At 36.1% G+C, this 18,869-nt stretch overlaps 1 protein-coding gene across 2 annotated transcripts in view; it reads left to right on the top strand.

Annotated features, from left to right (window-relative positions):
• Nucleotides 1-18,869, top strand: part of LOC134799868 (GAS2-like protein pickled eggs) — a 288,568-nt gene that overhangs the window by 168,704 nt on the left and 100,995 nt on the right. Inside the window, exon 2 of one of the 2 annotated variants that reach the window (XM_063772278.1) lies at nt 6,451-6,651. In XM_063772278.1, coding sequence (XP_063628348.1) covers nt 6,451-6,651 — 201 coding nt within the window. Of the gene's footprint in view, nt 1-6,450; nt 6,652-6,742; nt 6,857-18,869 lie in introns of those variants that run through there. The other variant, XM_063772279.1, reaches the window with a different exon arrangement.

Genomic DNA, 18,869 nt, shown 5'->3' with positions numbered 1-18,869 from the left:
TTGATCTAAAAATGTATTTCGATTTATTTACGATTGATGATGAACTTTTTATTGTTACCTAAATATACTGGATACCTAATTAATTAATTACCTAGTTATTTATTTGGTTGAACCCAACTATTAACATTGGTTAAACCACAATAAGATGTCCAGCAAAAATAATAATATTTTTGTTTTTAATATTTGCAAACATAAACAAACCAATTTTTCTGCTATCGTTCCTTAAGGCGACAACGGAAGTCACCCAACCGTGCGAGTTGCGCAACCGGCCATTGTCTTGCTGACCCTACCGTCTGTCATCACACGCATAATGCTGGCTTCTCACTGAACGTAATGTCACTTTGTGTTGCTAAATGTGACACTAGGTTATTAGTGCGAAGTTTGACAAATGAGATTATACTTTTGCTAATAGAGACAACGTGAGATAAATTAATTAGTTTTCGATTCTGTACTAATAATTTTATTTTGACTAATGAAATTATTGTTTTGCCAATATGAGACACTGTGCAGTATAAATATACAAAATACAAATACAAATGCATTTATATCACTACTTTTTTTAAACGGTTTTATTTTTACAGCTGTTCTTAGTTCTAACTTATAATATAAGGGCTAGGTACTTTCCTGGATAATTAGTCCATCTGAAAAAAGTATAAAAGTTAAAATAAAAGGTGAAAAAAATAAATTGACAATTTTTCTAGAATAATTATGCAAGTTTCTGTCACTGGTACTTAATGGCGCATTATGTGTTACTAAATTAAATTTTAATTAAATTACAATAAAAGCTAGGAACACAATTAATACAAATAATATCTCCTTATATTTTCCTAAAATTGTTAACAGAAGTAATGCTTTGTCAACAATTAAAAATCGTAAACCAAAAAATTGACGAAGCACCGTTATAATAAATAATTTCCTTCCTGTTACAGAGAATTTGGTACGTTATAACTCACTTTATGAATACATACATATTATAACATTTATTATACGATATAGCTCTTGATAAAAAAAAAATACATACTAACTTTACTGATTTACGTACACATAATATTAAATGCAGGGGTGCTAAGCTAAGAGATTTGCTGCTGACTGTACCTACGGTAAAAAAAAAACATACATCTTAGCATCACCAACTTTTAAGTAGTAAAAAAATAACATATAAATATAGCAACGAATGTCTGAAATATTTTCAGCACAAGTAATGCTGAAATAATGTTTGCATGTGGTGTCATCGCCGTGAGTCCGCGCATACTTGCATGACTGAGCGTTGCGTCAACTTAGCGGGAAATTATGTGCCATAAAATATGACATACAAGGAATTTTGCTTGACACACCTAAATAATATGCATTTATATTTCTTACCCTGGTCAAAATCTAGGTTTCGTTGTATACCTAATTAAAAGTAAATTATATATGTATGTAGGTTCTACGATAAAATCTAGATACATAAAACTGTGCAAAACCATTTGAATTTATTTCGTGTGAAATAAACATCATTGTTATTAAAAAAAAATTAGTTGATGTTTTTTTTAAATAAACGTATATTTTTGTCCATAGTTCTTTTAGTTACGAACCACGGTCCAATGATATGTTATATTAAATTAGAACTGTGACTTTTGACTTGACTAAAATAAGGTTAAGACGAAACAGGAGCTGAGTTTTAAATATTTTAGGTAAATATACCCGTCTCGCTAACGGAAGCGGCACCTAAAAGTAGTGCGATAAGGACAAGGCGAAAAATCCTGCGTAAAAATCTCAAAAATCGAGGTTTCGTACTCCTCTGTTTCCTCCTCCAAAACTTAACCAATCGTGACCAAATTTGGAAATCTAAATGATTATGAAATTATCTGTGTCGGACCGTTTTGCTTTTTTGGCTAATTGATATCAGTTTTGAATGCCACGCCTCTCATTGCGGCATAGTCAATTAGGCCATTTTGGCCATTTTTGAAGGGCTCTAGCGCCTTAAAAAACTAAAATATCAAAAAAAGCAAAACGGTCCGACACAGATATTGACAATATTAATCTGTGTTGAAAAAATCATTGCTCTAGCTTCAAAAACCACGGAGGAAAACGAGGAGTACGTTTGTATGGAGAAATAACCACTCCCGTTGGCTCTTAAGGACGAATATGATTGTAATTTAATCAGATTTTTAATGTTCGATTGAATTTATAACGTTCTCTGAAAATTGTCATAGCAAAAATGTTTGTATTTTACTAAGACTTCATTTGGATCACAAATCTGGTTGCAAAACACAATTACTGTGTACTATAATCTAAACAAAAACTATAATGAGGTTATTTAAGGCACAATAAGATCATGTACGAGGTCATTCGGCGTAATGGCGTGTCAACGTATACGTTGTAAGGTAGCATTAGTATGGTCAATAGTCTCATGTAGAATCATAAATAATATACTTATGTTATATTTGTCAGGAAATCACAATGTGTGTTTTAACGTTAATAAAAATATTTTAGTGATTTTAGATTTACAGTTTATAACGTCAATACCGGCCAATACCGGGTACTTGCACTTATTTAATGTCCTTCCCTGTGAGATTTACAATTATTTTTCCACAATTTGTCAGTTTGACAGGTTAAATTTAAGAATGACTCACGTTAGACCGGGCCGTGTCCGGGCCGAAGCTTCCGGCGCATCGTTTTCTATGGAAAGAGTCACCTGATCACCTGTCATGTCATAGAAAAGTAAGCGCCGAAAGCTCCGGCCCGGACACGGCCCGGTCTAACGTGAGTCATCCCTTAAGTTGCCAATTTTAGAACCCACTCGTCGGGAGGTTAAAATTTATTTAATAAAAATGCGCCGCTACGTTTAACGCCCCATTTGAGATATCACAAAAAGTAAAACAAGCAGAAGTATAGAGTTTCCCCCATTAGTCATTCACACCACTCACGCCTAGACAAACACACGTTCAAACAGTGCTATCTTTAAACTGAAACGGGACTTTATCTCGTAGGTACCTACACTACATTTACTGCCTGATTCAACTTTAAGATACGTCAATTAATAGATCTAGAAACGATATTGATGAGATGTGTCAGTGTTAAAAGTGACGTTTTTGTTTATAGAAACGTCAAATTTGACACTGACATAATATATCATCTAATCCATATCGTTTCTAGACCTATTAATTGACGTATCTTAAAGTTCGAATCAGGCCGTTATTGTACAGTCAGCCAAGAAAGTGGTTTACCACTTTTCGACTCTATCATCAGATTGATAGAGTCAAAAAGTGGTAGACCACTTGGCTGACCGTACTAGTGACTCGACCATGAAAAAATAAAATACCTACAAACTGAATTGCCAAAAATAAGTGACGTTTTTGGTTGAAGTAGTGTTTTTATTGATAATATGTTATTACACTTATTACAATTAGAATACGTATCATTCCCTATTATGGTTTTGAACTGGTTTTGACACGACCATTGTCTTCACTTTCACTTCATTCATCAATCTTCAAGGTCGTGTCAAAACAAGATCAAAACCGTGTCAAATTGTTAAGTCTGAATAAGGCTCCAGGCCCCTATTTCACCACCGTGACAGGTGCGACAATTCGACAAATATCACTTTGCTGACGTCACAAGTATCCATGAGCTACGGTTACCGTTTACCATCGGGCGGGCCGTATTCCTGTTTGTCACCATCATTGTATTATTAAAAAAAACTTTATTATATCGGCAAAAAATTGGTATTTCTCTTGCGAAGTTTATGATTATGATGATGAGTGATGACAGTTGTCACAAGATTTAAAACAATTTTCGGTAATTCTTGACAGGAAATGAGTTCTCTGTCGGAATTTCGTAACAATTGTCGTGTTTCTTGTGACAATTGTCATTAGCTTCTCAAAATAAGAACTTATTTATTGGCGATATAATGGAGTTTTTTTTTAATTAACATGTTGGTGGCAAACAAGCACACCGCCCGTCCGATGGTAAGCGGTTACCGTAGCGAGGCCTGTTACGTCAGTAACAGTGATGCCGACAATTGTCGCACCTGTCACCGTGGTGAATAAGGCTCCAGGTCTTCATCAACTCCCCTATGCATAATGCGCCAAAATGAACTCCGGCGCAACTTTCCCGCGCACAATGGCTGACGCACGCGCACCTGTTTCGGCCGTGGCCAATTGACTCCTTATTCAGCTGGCACGGTTAAACGGTCTGAATAAAACAAACAGGTAGAAAATGTTCCAGCTAAACTGTCTCTTTACAATAAGAACTGACTTTCAAAAAACCTTAGACTGAACTGGGAGTTATACCATAGCGAAATACATGAGTGCCTGCGATGTTTCAGTAGACGACACGCCCGATCGTGCGAAGTGAAGAGAAAGGACAAGAAAGCAGACCCCACAATCAGATGGAATAATAATGTTAAGGAGAGAGAGAGACTGGACTGGGAGTCCCTGCATAGATAGAGTCTAACTCTAACCCCCTTATTCATAAAACTTTACGGGCCTGATTTAGTTAAATTATGTTTTATCCCTTTCTCACAAATACATAAGTCAAAATGACAGATAAGGACAAACGATTATTAGCTAATTGAGGTTTATAGGGCGTTTATGAATAAGGGTGTAAGTCTTGCACCAACTTGAACATTACAAAGTGAGGGAGTTTCGTTAGAAACGTCATATTTTTATAGAAATTTGTCATTACATATGGCGTGCAGAGTTAGCATGTTCCGACACTATAAGATATGATACTCATTCAAATTTGGCTTAAAATGAAGACTCATCGGGTTAAAATATATTTGTAAAGAAACACTATTCCAAATCCAAGTTTTGTCTTTGCAAGTCTTGATTAGTGGACGGCTAAGGGTCTGATACAAGTCTTTATTTGACATTCATTTCTGATTTCGTGACGATTCATAAGTATAAGTTGAATCATCGAGAGCGTGGAATTGCATATGTAGTAGTATTGTTTGTTTACAGGTGTTCAGAACGCATCTTGTGTGACGTCATGGACGGCCGATTGCGTCCGAAATTCGAAGATCGGCAACGATCGGATTGGTATATAACGTCCGCCGACAGCAACCAACGGCAATCTTCCAAAATACGTTGAACGACAAACTCTTACTTGTATTGTATTAATTTAATCTTGGAAATAAAACTTTGTAAACTAGTTAAAATAACAAGTCTTCATTGAAGATCCTCTTAGGCATCCCTGCACTACCTAGAAAGGAGCCTAGGCCCCAACAACAGGCATTCTATATTTGAATTTTCTATTTTCTTGTACTATCAGCATACAACCACTACAAATGCAATTCCATCTTCTCGATAATTCAACTATAGAAATTGTTGAGTTTCGATTTACTGAACCAAATATTTGTCCGTGGAATAGAATCACGGACCGAAACGATGATATTAATTAACGGTAATTGCTCGTTAACTTTTAAACGATACCCTTGAATCTGATGGATGTGGCAATTGCTCCTGTCCAGTGTAATTGTTCGCTTGACAACATTCGGGTGGCAAATGTCGCGATTTTTCATAATCAGGAGGACGAAAACACGTGTAGATAATAAACGGGTTTAAACGCCTCTTATTTTGAAATTATCATTTATTTATTTTTCTTCTTAGGCTAGGTCATTTATAATATTTTAAAATTATTATTGAGGTGTTCTTACTAATGGAATGATTGGAAGAGATCACTAAGACGTCATTGTTTTATTGTTATTAGATTTGGTTTTGTAAGTTTTTTAGTAGTAGTTATTTTCTATTTTAGTGATCAATAAAGAATACTTGAAGCTTGTGTGTATTTTGAATTGATTTGTACCTAATGTTACAGTTAGTTTTTTTGTCGCGTCGTTGTGGTGAAAATTTTGTATTTCACTTGGTAGCAGAAGTTTGTTGCCCCATCGAGTCTTGAAACCTCGCAACGTTCTAGTTTCCACTTTTCTAATAACTCGCTGCGCCCGTGGTTCAATTTTGAAGTCTTTTACTTGCTCGGCTGTCAATCTTGGCACAAGTTCAACAAAAACTTTAAAACATAATTATAGACGACCAGTCTGGCCTAGTGGGTAGTGACCTTGCCTGTGAAGCCGATGGTCCTGGGTTCGAATGCCAGTAAGGGCATTTATTTGTGTGATGACACAGATATTTGTTCCTGAGTCATGGTTGTTTTCTATGTATTTAAGTAGGTATTTATGTATTATGTATATCGTTGTCTGAGTACCCACAACACAAGCCTTCTTGAGCTTACTGTGGGACTTAGTCAATATGTGTAAGAATGTCCTATAATATTTATTTTATTTATTTATTTATTTAAATACCTAACTATTCTTGCTCCAATGTTTCTACCCTATCTATTAACCTTACAAATAAATGTCCGTCATATTATGGATTTATCCCTAGCTTACTTATGTTAGAAACATCTTTAACTAACTTCTGTAAGTTGGTGGTCATAAATAAATGCCTTATAGTGTTTTTTCTCTTGTTCCAGAGCCAATGTCCATCTAAAATGTCGTCAGCAGGCGCCGTCCTCCTGGAGGCGCGGCCTTTCAGGCCGTTTAAGTCCTCCGAGGAGTACCTGTACGCCATGAAGGAGGATTTGGCTGAATGGTTGACAATCCTCTATCCCGAGCTTAGGATTAATGCTGACAATTTCTTGGATAGATTGGATACTGGCGTCGCTTTATGTCGGGTAAGTGTCTTAGATTTATAAAGATCTTTATAGACTTGCTATAAAATAAGTAGTCTTATTAGCTTAGAGGTTGTTGAAGTCCTCTGAGGACGTTTACGCCATGAAGGAGGATTTGGCTGAGTGGCTGACCATTCTCTGTCGCGAGCTTAGGATCAATGCTGACAATTTCTTGGATAGATTGGATACTCGCGTCGCTTTGTGTCGGGTAAGTGTCTTAGATTTATTATAGATATCCTGTTTGTAAATAAATAAATATCGCAACTCCACACTATCATTGTCAGTTTATCAATAAACTCGATAACCAATCAATAGGGACGACCTATCAGTTTATCTCTTAATGAAACACGCCTGTAATCTTATCAATAATATAAATATGATAATATTTTCTTGGCCCCATTTTCAAGTGGCGCAGCGTAAGGAAATGGCTTGACATCCGCTTGGGTTGTGATTAATGTTTAAGTTATAGAATCCACCGACTTTAGTGATAAGATTTTTTTTAAGTCAGTACTTCGATCAAGGTCGGTAACTTTATAGGGTGACCGCTATTGGCCACTAAATAGTAATTAGCCACCCTTAACAAATCCGAAAGAAACAAGCCAATTGAAATGAAGTCTTATTATTAAGTAGCTTTATAATTACTCCTTTAGGCATGTTAACTGCAAGAGATCCCTCTTAGGGATAAGTTCGCCTTTGTACTACACATTTATGATTTATATGATGTAACCATTATCCTTATTTATTTTAGTACAAAAAAGTGTTTACTTACTTACTTAGTGGCCAATAACTTAGGTACAGTCGCCATCAGATATATCGGAGCGGCCAAGGTGTTCACAATATCAGAACACGCGCTCTAACGCCCTGACAATAGAGGCGTGTTCCGATATTTGTGAGCACCTTGGCCGCTCCGATATATCTGATGGCGACTGTACATAGTAGAAGTCACTCTACTTTTAAACCTTCTGAGTGAGTTCTGTCAAAAGCTGATGGTTTCTGCAAAATACAAATTTTATTACAATTAAGTTTGGGCTAATCCGTACTAATATTATTAATGCAAAAGTAACGCTCTGCCCGATTCGAACTTTAAGATACGTCAATTAATAGATTTAGTAACGATATGGATTAGGTGTGTCAGTGTCAAAAGTGACGTTTTTGTTTGATGAATTTCCTGCCCCAGCAAATCAGTAATATTCATCTATTAGACACATCACATATAGCTTCTATCCGACAAAGAGCAACCGGCCGCCCGTATTTCTAGCGAGGACCGATTGACTCACACAAATGATACAAATTAAAACAAAAAAAAATTGACACTGACATATCTAATCCATATCGTTTCTAGATCTATTAACTAACGTATTTTAAAGTTCGAATCGGGCCGTGTGTCGGTCTGTTACCTCTTCACGCTTAAAACGTAGTAAATTTGGCATGGTCATATGGATGGACATAGGATGGAAGGACATAGGATAGTTTTGAGTTTTAACCCTTAAACAGGCCTGACGCATTTTATACTTTTGATTACTGATTCGGGTAGGTAATAGCTTAAAATGAAAAGTAATTTCTTGTTTTTTTTTATTACTTCTAATTCAATAAAAAAAAACCGGTGGTTTTTATATGCCCACTGCTCGTGACCAATGGTGCTACGTGGTCCTTATATGGCCACTGCCTTGTTAGCCATACAGAGTAGTTTTAAGAGCAAGTCATGTGCACATCACATTTACACTTGCGTCACAAAATGCACTAACTGCCAGCACTTTCTTGGCTCGCATGGATGTCGTGGCTCGTAAGATTGACCGTTGAATAAATATTTAATTTAAAAACCAAAGGAAAGTATATTACTTTTGTACTATGATGGTTCATTCATAGTAATGAATGAATCTTACCCTTAAATGTCATGTAAACTCCCTGCAGGGCAGAGGCCACTTATAAATCACTCGAACGTGCCCCAGACGGGCAGAGGTTTCATACGAACCACAAACTTTTAGATCGAATATTTTATCAGAAAACAATAACTAAGGTAAGTTATGAATTAGTACACGTACATTATCTAATAATCTACCATAAAAATACAAAACAAAATATTTACAGTACTTTTTCGGCGTAGCGAACTTATACAGCGGGAGAAACGTACAAAAACTGCCATTTGTTGTCGATTTGAATTTGACAACTAAATTTTCAAAGAAATTTGTTTTGACACCTGTAATTTTTTTACGTTCCGATATAACCCACTTAATAGACTTTACGGCAATGGCATTTTGCAGTCGTTGTATTTACTCAGCTCACCAAAAAAAATCATTTGCTATGTGGTACTTATAGATACACAACCTGTTTAAGGGTTAAATGAAGTCGCGAGTAGATGCTAGTATTTAATATACTAATATTGACCAGTAAGTTTTCCAGTTCGGGTGCAACAACTCCCACGGACCCCCGAACTGGTTCAGTAGGTACAGATTGGCAAACTGGCCTGGTATTGCATTAGATGCGCGGGCGCAGGTGAGGTGAACCAGTGTAGTGCGACCTTTATACCCTTGTCACTCTAATAAATGCAAGAGAGAAAGGTAGAAATGTCCTAATTTAATTTTGATTCCTTTAGATTCTTCAAAAAAGGAGGAGGTTATCAATTTGATTGTATCTTTTTTATTCCTGCTGTTACCTTAGAACTTCGTTATTTCTGAACCGATTTATAGTTTGTCAAAGAACTGTCTCATTTCAATCATAGACAGAGAGAATCATACTATCTTTGTCTTACACTAGTATGAGTATATCCTTTTCTTTTGGGTGCTAGACTTGTATAGTTTTCCTGGTTCTTACTGACTGACAAATTGGTTTGACCAACTATAGAAATCAAAGTTTTTGTTTAAAAGTGTTTAGTCTGATTGGTCCCACTTATGTCAAAAATCGATAATAAATATGATATAATCAGCAAAGTTGCAACCAACTAAGACTAATTGAAGCCTACCTTAATCTGGAAACGGCGGCTTAATATTAAAACTAGTTTTCTTAAGTAATCAAATTAATCAATTATAAATCATCCAAGATAATCCGACAGGCGTTTAGCAGAATGTCATTCTAAGATTCTGACGAAACCCGACGGTATTTAAATTAGATATGTAGCTGTCGACGTGCACCTGTTGGTTGACCAGTTGCAGGCCTCAGTATCTTAGTATTGGGTAATCCTTCATTTACATAAGTGGATTTGACAGATGTTAAGATGTAAAGTTTGCTGACAGAAGTGGAAACCAGGAAATTAATAGTAGTAGGTTCAATTTACAGAAATTGTGGTACAAAGGCGAACTTATCCCTAGGGATCTCTTCCGCCTAACTTTCGAGTAGATGAGTGTTAAACTCTAATTAGATGAATGAATGGAACTCTGAGACTGACGAAACCAAACAATATTTAAATTAGATACTTATGTACCTGTCAACGTGCACCTGGCGAGCTGACCAGGCTTCAGTGTTGGGTAATCGTTTATTTACATAAGTAGATGTAACAGACGTTAAGATGGAGGGAAGTCTGCTGATAAAAGTTAAATCTATAAAATTAAATATCACAATCAAAATAGTACAAAGCTTGAAATCTCTAGAACAGCCCTGAAATTTTATAAAAAAGGTCCTGTTTTCATGTCCATGGAGTCTATGGCATAGATCATACCTAACGACGTTTGGGGACCAAAAGAAACCACAGCCATCTTGGAAAATGTATTTCATCTTTTAAAAATTCGCCTTTTATTCGGAGGCGATAAATGGCGACGCTAATATTAGATTCGAAACTAAAATTCAATTCGGTAAAATGTTTTCCACTTAATTGAATTTGATAAGTTACATTTTCAGGCAGTTTAGCATTTTTCCTCAGCTAATAGTGTCTAAAACGGCCCAATTAGCTCTGGCATGCCTACTAATATTTTTATACACCGCTACTGATAGATATCTAAGTATCTAGATTTTTCAATTTTTGAAAAGCCTAAGTGCTTCCGACTCACAAGAAATTCGCCTACTAAAAAAAATCCACATTCCAACTAGTATTTACATAGAGCATTCGCAACAATTGCGACGTCCGCAAGGTCGGGCCGATATGGAAGACGCTAAGATACCATCTTTGTTTTGCAACTAAATTACTTTTAAGGTCGCACGCTACTGTTTACTTTGGGTTTATGTGTCAATAGAAATTGTCAATTTGTATTACTTACTCGTACTTAATACATTTATGACTACACCTTATAAAACACAGTCCTTCGTCGCGTCTGTTTGTATGTAGGTATGTTCGCAATAAACTCAAAAACTACCAAACGGATTTTCATGCGGTTTTCACCTATCAATAGAGTGATACTTGAGGAAGGTTTAGGTGTATAACCCGTTCGAAGCCGGGGCGGGTTGCTAGTCTAGAACTAAAAATAGTAAAATGACAGCTTATTAACTGACATTTCTTAATCAACTGAACCAATGCTCCTAATTACACCTAAAACAGATCGACCGAATTAGTTGGGTTTTCTTTAGATGAATTTTGATTTACCAGCTATTTTTAGGTATTAGGTTTAAACTCACGCGATGGCACTGTTTAAAAATTTGAACGGGCCTTTTAAAATTTTAAGTTTAGAATAACATTCATCTTTTTCAAGGGCCAAATTATAATATAAAATTTGACTCCATTCTCGCGCCAGATCGCAGACCAGACCCGGCCCTAGACGATGTTATGCACGATTACTTTTTATCTAACTATAGTTAGTTCGTTTTTTTAGCATTAGAAAAAAGGTACGATTATTTACATTATTTTGCTTTCATAACTAAGTAATATTTAGTTACTGATTTTTTAAAAGCGTTTTTCAATTCGCGTCAAGTCAAGATCGCGTAGTCTTTTTCTAATGCTAAAAAAACGAACTATAGTTTGGGGATTTCCCATAAATTTCCCCATCTCACTATACACTTGAACTAGTACATACTCGTAAATGTCTCACACTCACATCACACGTCACACGGGCGTACATTCCGCCGGATAGGCGCAGTATTCCTGCGAGTAGGTACCCATACAGTATCATGTACACATATCTGTGAGTCAGGTTACGCTGAAACTGGCGAAATGTGGCCTGATTCATTATGCTGGTTATCTTTGTGTCATTTATTTAAAACTTTTAGTGGGTGAAAAAGTAAGGGATAAGTTCGTCTTTGTACTTCTTACTAATATTATGTTATTTTTAATAAGTCTTTTTGTACAATAAAGAGTTTACTCCTACTACTAAAAGTATTCTTAATTCAAAATTGTCTTACGCTTCCTTTCCATTAAGATGAGAGGGATATGACAGGAGACGTGCGGAAATCAACCAATAGCATTGATTCTCTTCTCCACTCTGCTGGTTTCTTTGCCTCAGTGGAAAGGCAGTATTATATAGCTAGTTGGATTTCTAAAAGCTTATAGGACTTGTATTTTTAGGGTTCCGTACCTCAATAGGAAAAAAACGGAACCCTTATAGGATCACTCGTGCGTCTGTCGGTCTGTCCGTCTGTCACAGCCTATTTTCTCAGAAATTACTGGAACAATTAAGTTGAAATTTGTAACTTTGTGACCCCAAGATGGACATGTAATGTAAACAAATGAATTTTAAAGACTGACTAGAGTCTTTCCGTGACCACAGCTGGTGCAACTCAGCTGAAACGTCGGAATTTTAAGGTAAAAACAACGAAATTATATCGCGGTAGACCCGTTGTGTAATTAAATATGTGTACAAAACGCGAGAGTTTAAAGTGTTATAACTTTGTCAGTTAAATAATAACATTAATGTTCATGTTCACACATCCAGGCTTGCTAATGTAGTCATTTAGTTTACGTATTTCTTAATAGCAGTTAGGCATGACGAAAGCCTTCATTCGGAGCGAGTGTCTCGGATTAGCATAACCAAGCATATCATTAAACACCCTGTAATTATAGCGGCTTAGCGCCCGGCGCGGGCGCCGGTGCACAGAATAACAAACAGAGAGTTTACCTCAAAATAAGGCAGTACCTAGGTAAAACTTTTCAGGCTGACTACTCCGACTACTCGTATCTTGGACTAGCATAACTTAGGTGTCATTACAATTAACTCAATTAAGTGAATTCTCTTGAAAATAATCGCTACAAAAGTCCAAAAAGATGCCCGTCCCCCTTTAACTTTTGAATCGAAGAATAAACAAAAATTAACGGAATAAATTATTTTCACGAAAATTTATTTAAACATGATGAGCTGAGCCATTAATGAGTTTTTTTTTTTTTTTTTTTAACTTCTCTCTAAAGATTTTAAAGGACGTAAGACCCGCGGTGGTACACGCTCTTTTGCTTGTATATAAATAGCTTTTTCAAATTATATATAGACGTAGTCCGACGTAGTCCATTATGCGTAGTCCGATACACTTGGCCGATTTTTTTTTTTTGTAAACTACCTAAATCAAATTAAAAATAAGCAAATGATGCTCACCAACCTATATTTTTAAATGACTTGGCGAAATTGCATTGTTTTTCTACCTGTAATTTTAAGTGGCTTCGTTGGCTTTAAGGTTTCATTACAATTTTATATTTCAATACAATCTCACTACACATAACGTAAACATACTGGTGCTCGACGCGGTCCCAGTACATGTCATTTTGAAACTTAAGTCATTGTCAATAGAGGTGACAGCAACGTGTCATCTATTGGGCATTAGCATGTCGAGCACTAGTACGTTTACCTTACAGTGCGCTTTCTGTTTACTAACTACTCTGATATACAGGCGCCGGCGCTTGATTTATTAATTTTACTGAATAAAATGATAATAACCGATGATAGATTCGCACTTCACTACTATTATGTTAGGCCTTGCTTTATGAAATAATTGGTGGGTTTTACTACTTGAAAATGACACAATATTAGCTTGTTATGTTTTTTTGTAAGCAGTTATTTAATTTCCAATGTTACTCTTGTGTGACTTTTAAAACAAACAATATAAAGAGTAAATAACATTTGTAATATATATTATGTATTATACAACAATTAAATGGTGTCAGTCGCGCGTGCATTTCACACTGTCCGTACATATATTAACAAGAGCGAGACGCGACGATGCCTTTACCAAAGGGTAAACTTCAGGCAGGAAAGTCTTGAAGGTCATTAAGATACCTCTACTACACTTTTTAATTTAGCCTATATACGTCCCAATGCTGGGCACAGGCCTCCTCTCAAGCATGAGAGGGTTTGGGCTACAGTCCCTACGCTGACCCAATGCATATTGGGGACTTCACATACACCTTTCAATTTCTTCGCGGATGTATGCAGGTCTCCTTACGATGTTTTCCTTCACCGAAAAGCTAGTGGTAAATATCATATGATATTCCGTACATAAGTTCCGAAAAACTCATTGGTACGAGCCAGGATTTGAACCCGCGACCGGATTGAAAGTCGGACGTCAGCTCCACTCGGCCACCAGGCCACCACCGACACACTCACTACACTTAGTTAAAAAAATATCGCAGGGGCCCGTTTCTCAAAAGCTTGTAACTTGTAATACAAGCGGATGTCACTTTTTGACAGCTTTTGTTAGAAAGGGACTTCCACTTGTATTACAAGTTACAAGCTTTTGAGAAACAGGCCCCAGGTCTGGATACAAACCCACAGCCTTTTCCATATTGCACGTCACCTGCCTGCGCCGGCGCCTCCGCCCACGGTAGATCGGCGATAGATCGCCGAACGCCCCCGATCGGCTCCGATCAAGGCCGATTGGTAATTCACTTGCCGCTATAAAACATGACACCTTTACAACATTGTAGTTGGGGAGCCAACGATGCTAAATATGTGTTTACTCGAGAGTCGTACAGACCTATTGGAATCGAAATATTAGATGATAAGAAGAAAAAAAGTTATATAAAGTTTTTTTTCCAGCGAGCCGGAAAACGTCTACAATTTTTTTTAAATTTCGGTAGGTCGGTGGAGCGTTAAAAAATCGTTAAGCAGCTTGTGGGTTTGGTCGTTTTTGTCCACGTTAATGCTATATTTTTTCTATAACTTAATATAACACTTATTTGTAGGCATTCTCTTAATCTGACGAACACAAGTTTGACGCCTAGTTTTTACATTGTAACCGTCAAATTAAGGAAATGCGTGCAAATAATTATCAGATTTAGTAATAGCGCAATTATAGCGTTCATTTGGAGTAATATGACCAAATCCACAATCTGCTTAACAATTTGTTGAACCCCCCACTAACCCCCCACCAACCAAGGGTTCAACATAGATAGCTAAAAGGGGTAAAGGTAGACTACACGGGGTAGCAAGATATCACTCATATCTTAATCTGACGCGCTCGAGTAAACACAAAAATCCCTCTTGCGCTCCCCTACCATTGTTAAAGAACACCACGTGCAGGCAATATCGAGACTTTTAAAATACAAGACAAACATACTTAATAAAATCATTATAGTTATTTCCTGATTATTAAGAGAAAAATTGGAGTTTACTTTTGTTAGGTTTTTTTTTAACCGGTATAACTTTACGATAAACGGTATACCTTATGTATCTCTGTCGCAGATAGTTTAAAATATTGCCAATGACGAGTTTCACACTGACATATTCGCTAACGTCTGCGAAATTTACTTTCTATACATCTCGCTCGCACTAATATGCCAGTGCGAGCGAGGTGCATAGAAAGTAAGTTTCGCACACGCTAGCAAATAATGTCAGTGTCAAACTCGTGGTAAGAATAAAGATTATGTTGGTATTACGCAAAATGTATCTGTTTATTTATCTATGTAAATGCGTAGGCCAACATGTTTTTTTTATCGTATCGCTATGATAAAATAATGTTTATCAAATGAGTGACACTGGAAGCCACAGATAATATTGTAATGCTGTGTGAGATTGACATTATAGAAAAATACTAGAAGTGCGCTTAAGGGCAGGTAAAACAGGTCACTATAGAATTATTCATACAACATTCAAGAATTATGTAGTACCTAACATAATACATATATATCAACGATTTTATTTGTATTGGAATTGAGATCTTGCCCCGCGTATTCCCAGACAGCACACGGGAATTTGAAAAGCAGATCGCTTCAATGGAACTTCCATATGTATACCGTACGTGACCGTTGTGACAACTAGGGATGAAGTGTTTTTGAATAGTTGCGAAATAAAATGCGAATAACGTCACACATATTCGCAATTCTGTGAGTTTAATTTGGCTACTGATTTTGTATGGATCTTCTGTTGTGTCGCCGGCAAGAATTGGTATTAAATCTATTTTTTCTTGTCATAATTTTATTTATGTACTTAGGTATCATTCTGCAGTGAAAATATCATTTACTATAGCATATGCAATTCATCTTAAGTTTGCAGTGACATGTATGCTGATGTTTCCATATTGTGTCAAGGAACTTAAATTAGACGGATACTAGCAGAAACTTAACGATTAGAACTGATTCTTCAAATCATGTGACGATATACCCATACCTAGCATAGCCGCTCAAACAAGTTTGTCAGTAGAAAAAGGCGCGATATTCAATTTTAAACAAGCTTTTTTAACAAGCTTTTATTAGGTCGACCTGTATGTAACTATGTAATCAAATCTTGCAAGTTTAATTTGATCCACTTCCCGGATTCCGATTGAGCTGAAATTTTGCATGCATGTATAAATCGGATGACAATGCAATATTATGGTACCATCGAGCTGATCTGATGATGGAGACAGGAGGTGGCCATAGGAACTCTGGGATGAAACAACGCAATTTAATTGTGTTAGAGGTTTTTAGAATTTTCTCGATGAGTACCTATTAGTTGTCTGTCGTAAGAAAAGTACAGTCAGCGATAAAAACTTGTACCAAAAATGAATTTTTTGCCAAAAACTTATTCTATGGGAAGGTATCCCTTCGCGCCTACATTTTTTAAATTTGCCGCTCCTTTCTTCTGACGGAAATGGCTTGACAGAGTATATTTTATATCATTTCTAGGTTGTAACATGCTGTAAAATGCGCAAATTAGAATGCGAAAATTTGCTACGACCCTAGTGCCACAGCTGTGCGAGTTGGATTCAGAGTCGAATGGTTTAATATTCCGTGGTGGTTGTGGGATATCCGCAGGTGGTTTGACCTAGCTGGTGTCTTCCTTAGTACACTCTATACAGAAATAATAGTATACTCTACACATAAATAAAATTATGTTGACTACATATACCTATAAGTAAGTACGTGAATATTTTCTTCAACATCAATTATTTAAATATAAGTATCTATCTAAAAACGTGTTACAAGTGTGTAAAGTAGGTGGTAACTTGGTAGGGATAACCAAAAACTGTAAATAAGTTATATTATAACTGCAATAATCTAAAATCCGCAATCATAGTTATAAAACAATAGGACATCATCGAGTTATTTGAAAATTGTAATCCATGTTGAAAGCTTCATAGTTCATAGCCCTATTTGGATTATTATTGAAGAGAGTATTTTGAAAAGGGCCTATTTCTCTAATGAACATACAAAAACTAAGCCCTTTTGAAAAGACACTGCTCTACTAATTATTGATAAACGTTTACAAACAATTAACGATCTGCTATATCCTCCCATATTTAACAGGTGTACACTTTAATCTTTGATCAAGTTTGTTGGTGCAGATGCTTATCTATTATAGTTCTAAGTATTGTTTAGCGATTGCTACTTATCGTAACAATTATCAATTCTACGTACATAGTGTGCTGATGTCCTTATTATTAATCGATATCAAAATAGCAGTCACATGTGTTATTATGATTTAGAAATGGCTTGTTATGGATTTCGTTAACACTTGACTCGTTCGTCGTTCGTTGAAGGTTAACTGGAAGAAATCCCTTAAAGGGATAAGTTCGCCTTTGTACTGCCTATCCTGTGCCATAAATTTGTGTTTTGTACAATTGAGAGTTTATACATACATACATACATACTTGAGAAGGTATTTAATCAATCACTAGCACTGGTAATATATCGCCCCCGAAAAACCGGGCTTTATTTAGGAAACGTATTGCATTGAAAAAAAAGTGGTTTTAAGTCAAAACATATAATATGTCTCTTGAAAAAAGTACATACTTACTTAATATTTGTATTGTGGTAAAGGGTTCTGTAAAAGTCGAAAGATGGAGCGGACTGTCATGTCTGTGAAACTGTGTTATCAAATCAAAATCATTCATTTTCAGGCAACTAAGGCCCATATACAGGGTGGTTAAAAAATAAATGCATGCCCGTTGCCAGGGAGGTTTTGGGATTATACTGAGCAACTTTTACTACAACCCCGAAATCCCGAAAAAAAATTTGGCTGTTTTATACATTTTGGTCTGATCCATTTTCTATGGGAGGGTATAATTATTTTTCGCGATTTGTGTTTGGTCCCATAGTAAAAGTTGCTCAGTATAATCCCAAAACTTCCCTGGCAATGGGAATACACTTATTTATTGGCCAACCTGTATACAATAATAAAAATTTTAGATACTAAATAATCATTTATCGTGACGGACTTTTCTGTTGCGGTGTCACCTGTTCTGGTGTAGGATTCGGCAGATTCCCACGGAACCGCCGAAATATTACACCCTTCGGCCCAAGTCCGTGCTCGCGATTGCTTATACCTATGTTATCATAATATTTCGTACGTTTTAATGAATGTTTTGCCCGGTTTCCACCATTGTCCGCCATTGTTACGGGAATCGCCTGATTTATTTATGATTCGTGGACTGTGACGAGTCGGAATGACAATCAGTTCGTGGCTTGTGTCAACAATTTTAACGTGCTTTATGGGAAAATTATACGTAATATTACCTACATAGGATTATTTTACAGTCTTTAAACATAAGCACATATAGCTATTATGTTCTTATGTTAAAAGACCTATCTACAAAGTGATTGTTTCAAATTTTATCTAGTCTTATCTTAGGTACGTACATGTCAACAATTCTACATGTCCGTAAGATATTGCATTGACTTATTACAATCATAACAGTGCACCGACTTGACATTTCAACCGCTTATTATAAATAACTGGACACTTCCTCCTGGTTATTTATGAGTTCACTAATAATACGAGATAACTACTGTATGTGTATGAGCATACATTAATTTTGTATAATATTAAAGCAATTAAACGTGTGAAATACATATTTACTACGTATAAAATATATCAACAAGAAGTCGTTAAACTTTTAACCCCCCTTAGAATGAGATTTGTGAGATGCAAGTGATCCTATGAAACTTAATCAAATATTTG

This window comes from Cydia splendana, chromosome 19 (assembly GCF_910591565.1).
Source record: "Cydia splendana chromosome 19, ilCydSple1.2, whole genome shotgun sequence".
NCBI classification, from domain to species: domain Eukaryota; kingdom Metazoa; phylum Arthropoda; class Insecta; order Lepidoptera; family Tortricidae; genus Cydia; species Cydia splendana.
The sequence above is the reverse complement of the archived record's forward strand: the minus strand, read 5'-3'. Positions and strand labels throughout refer to the sequence as shown.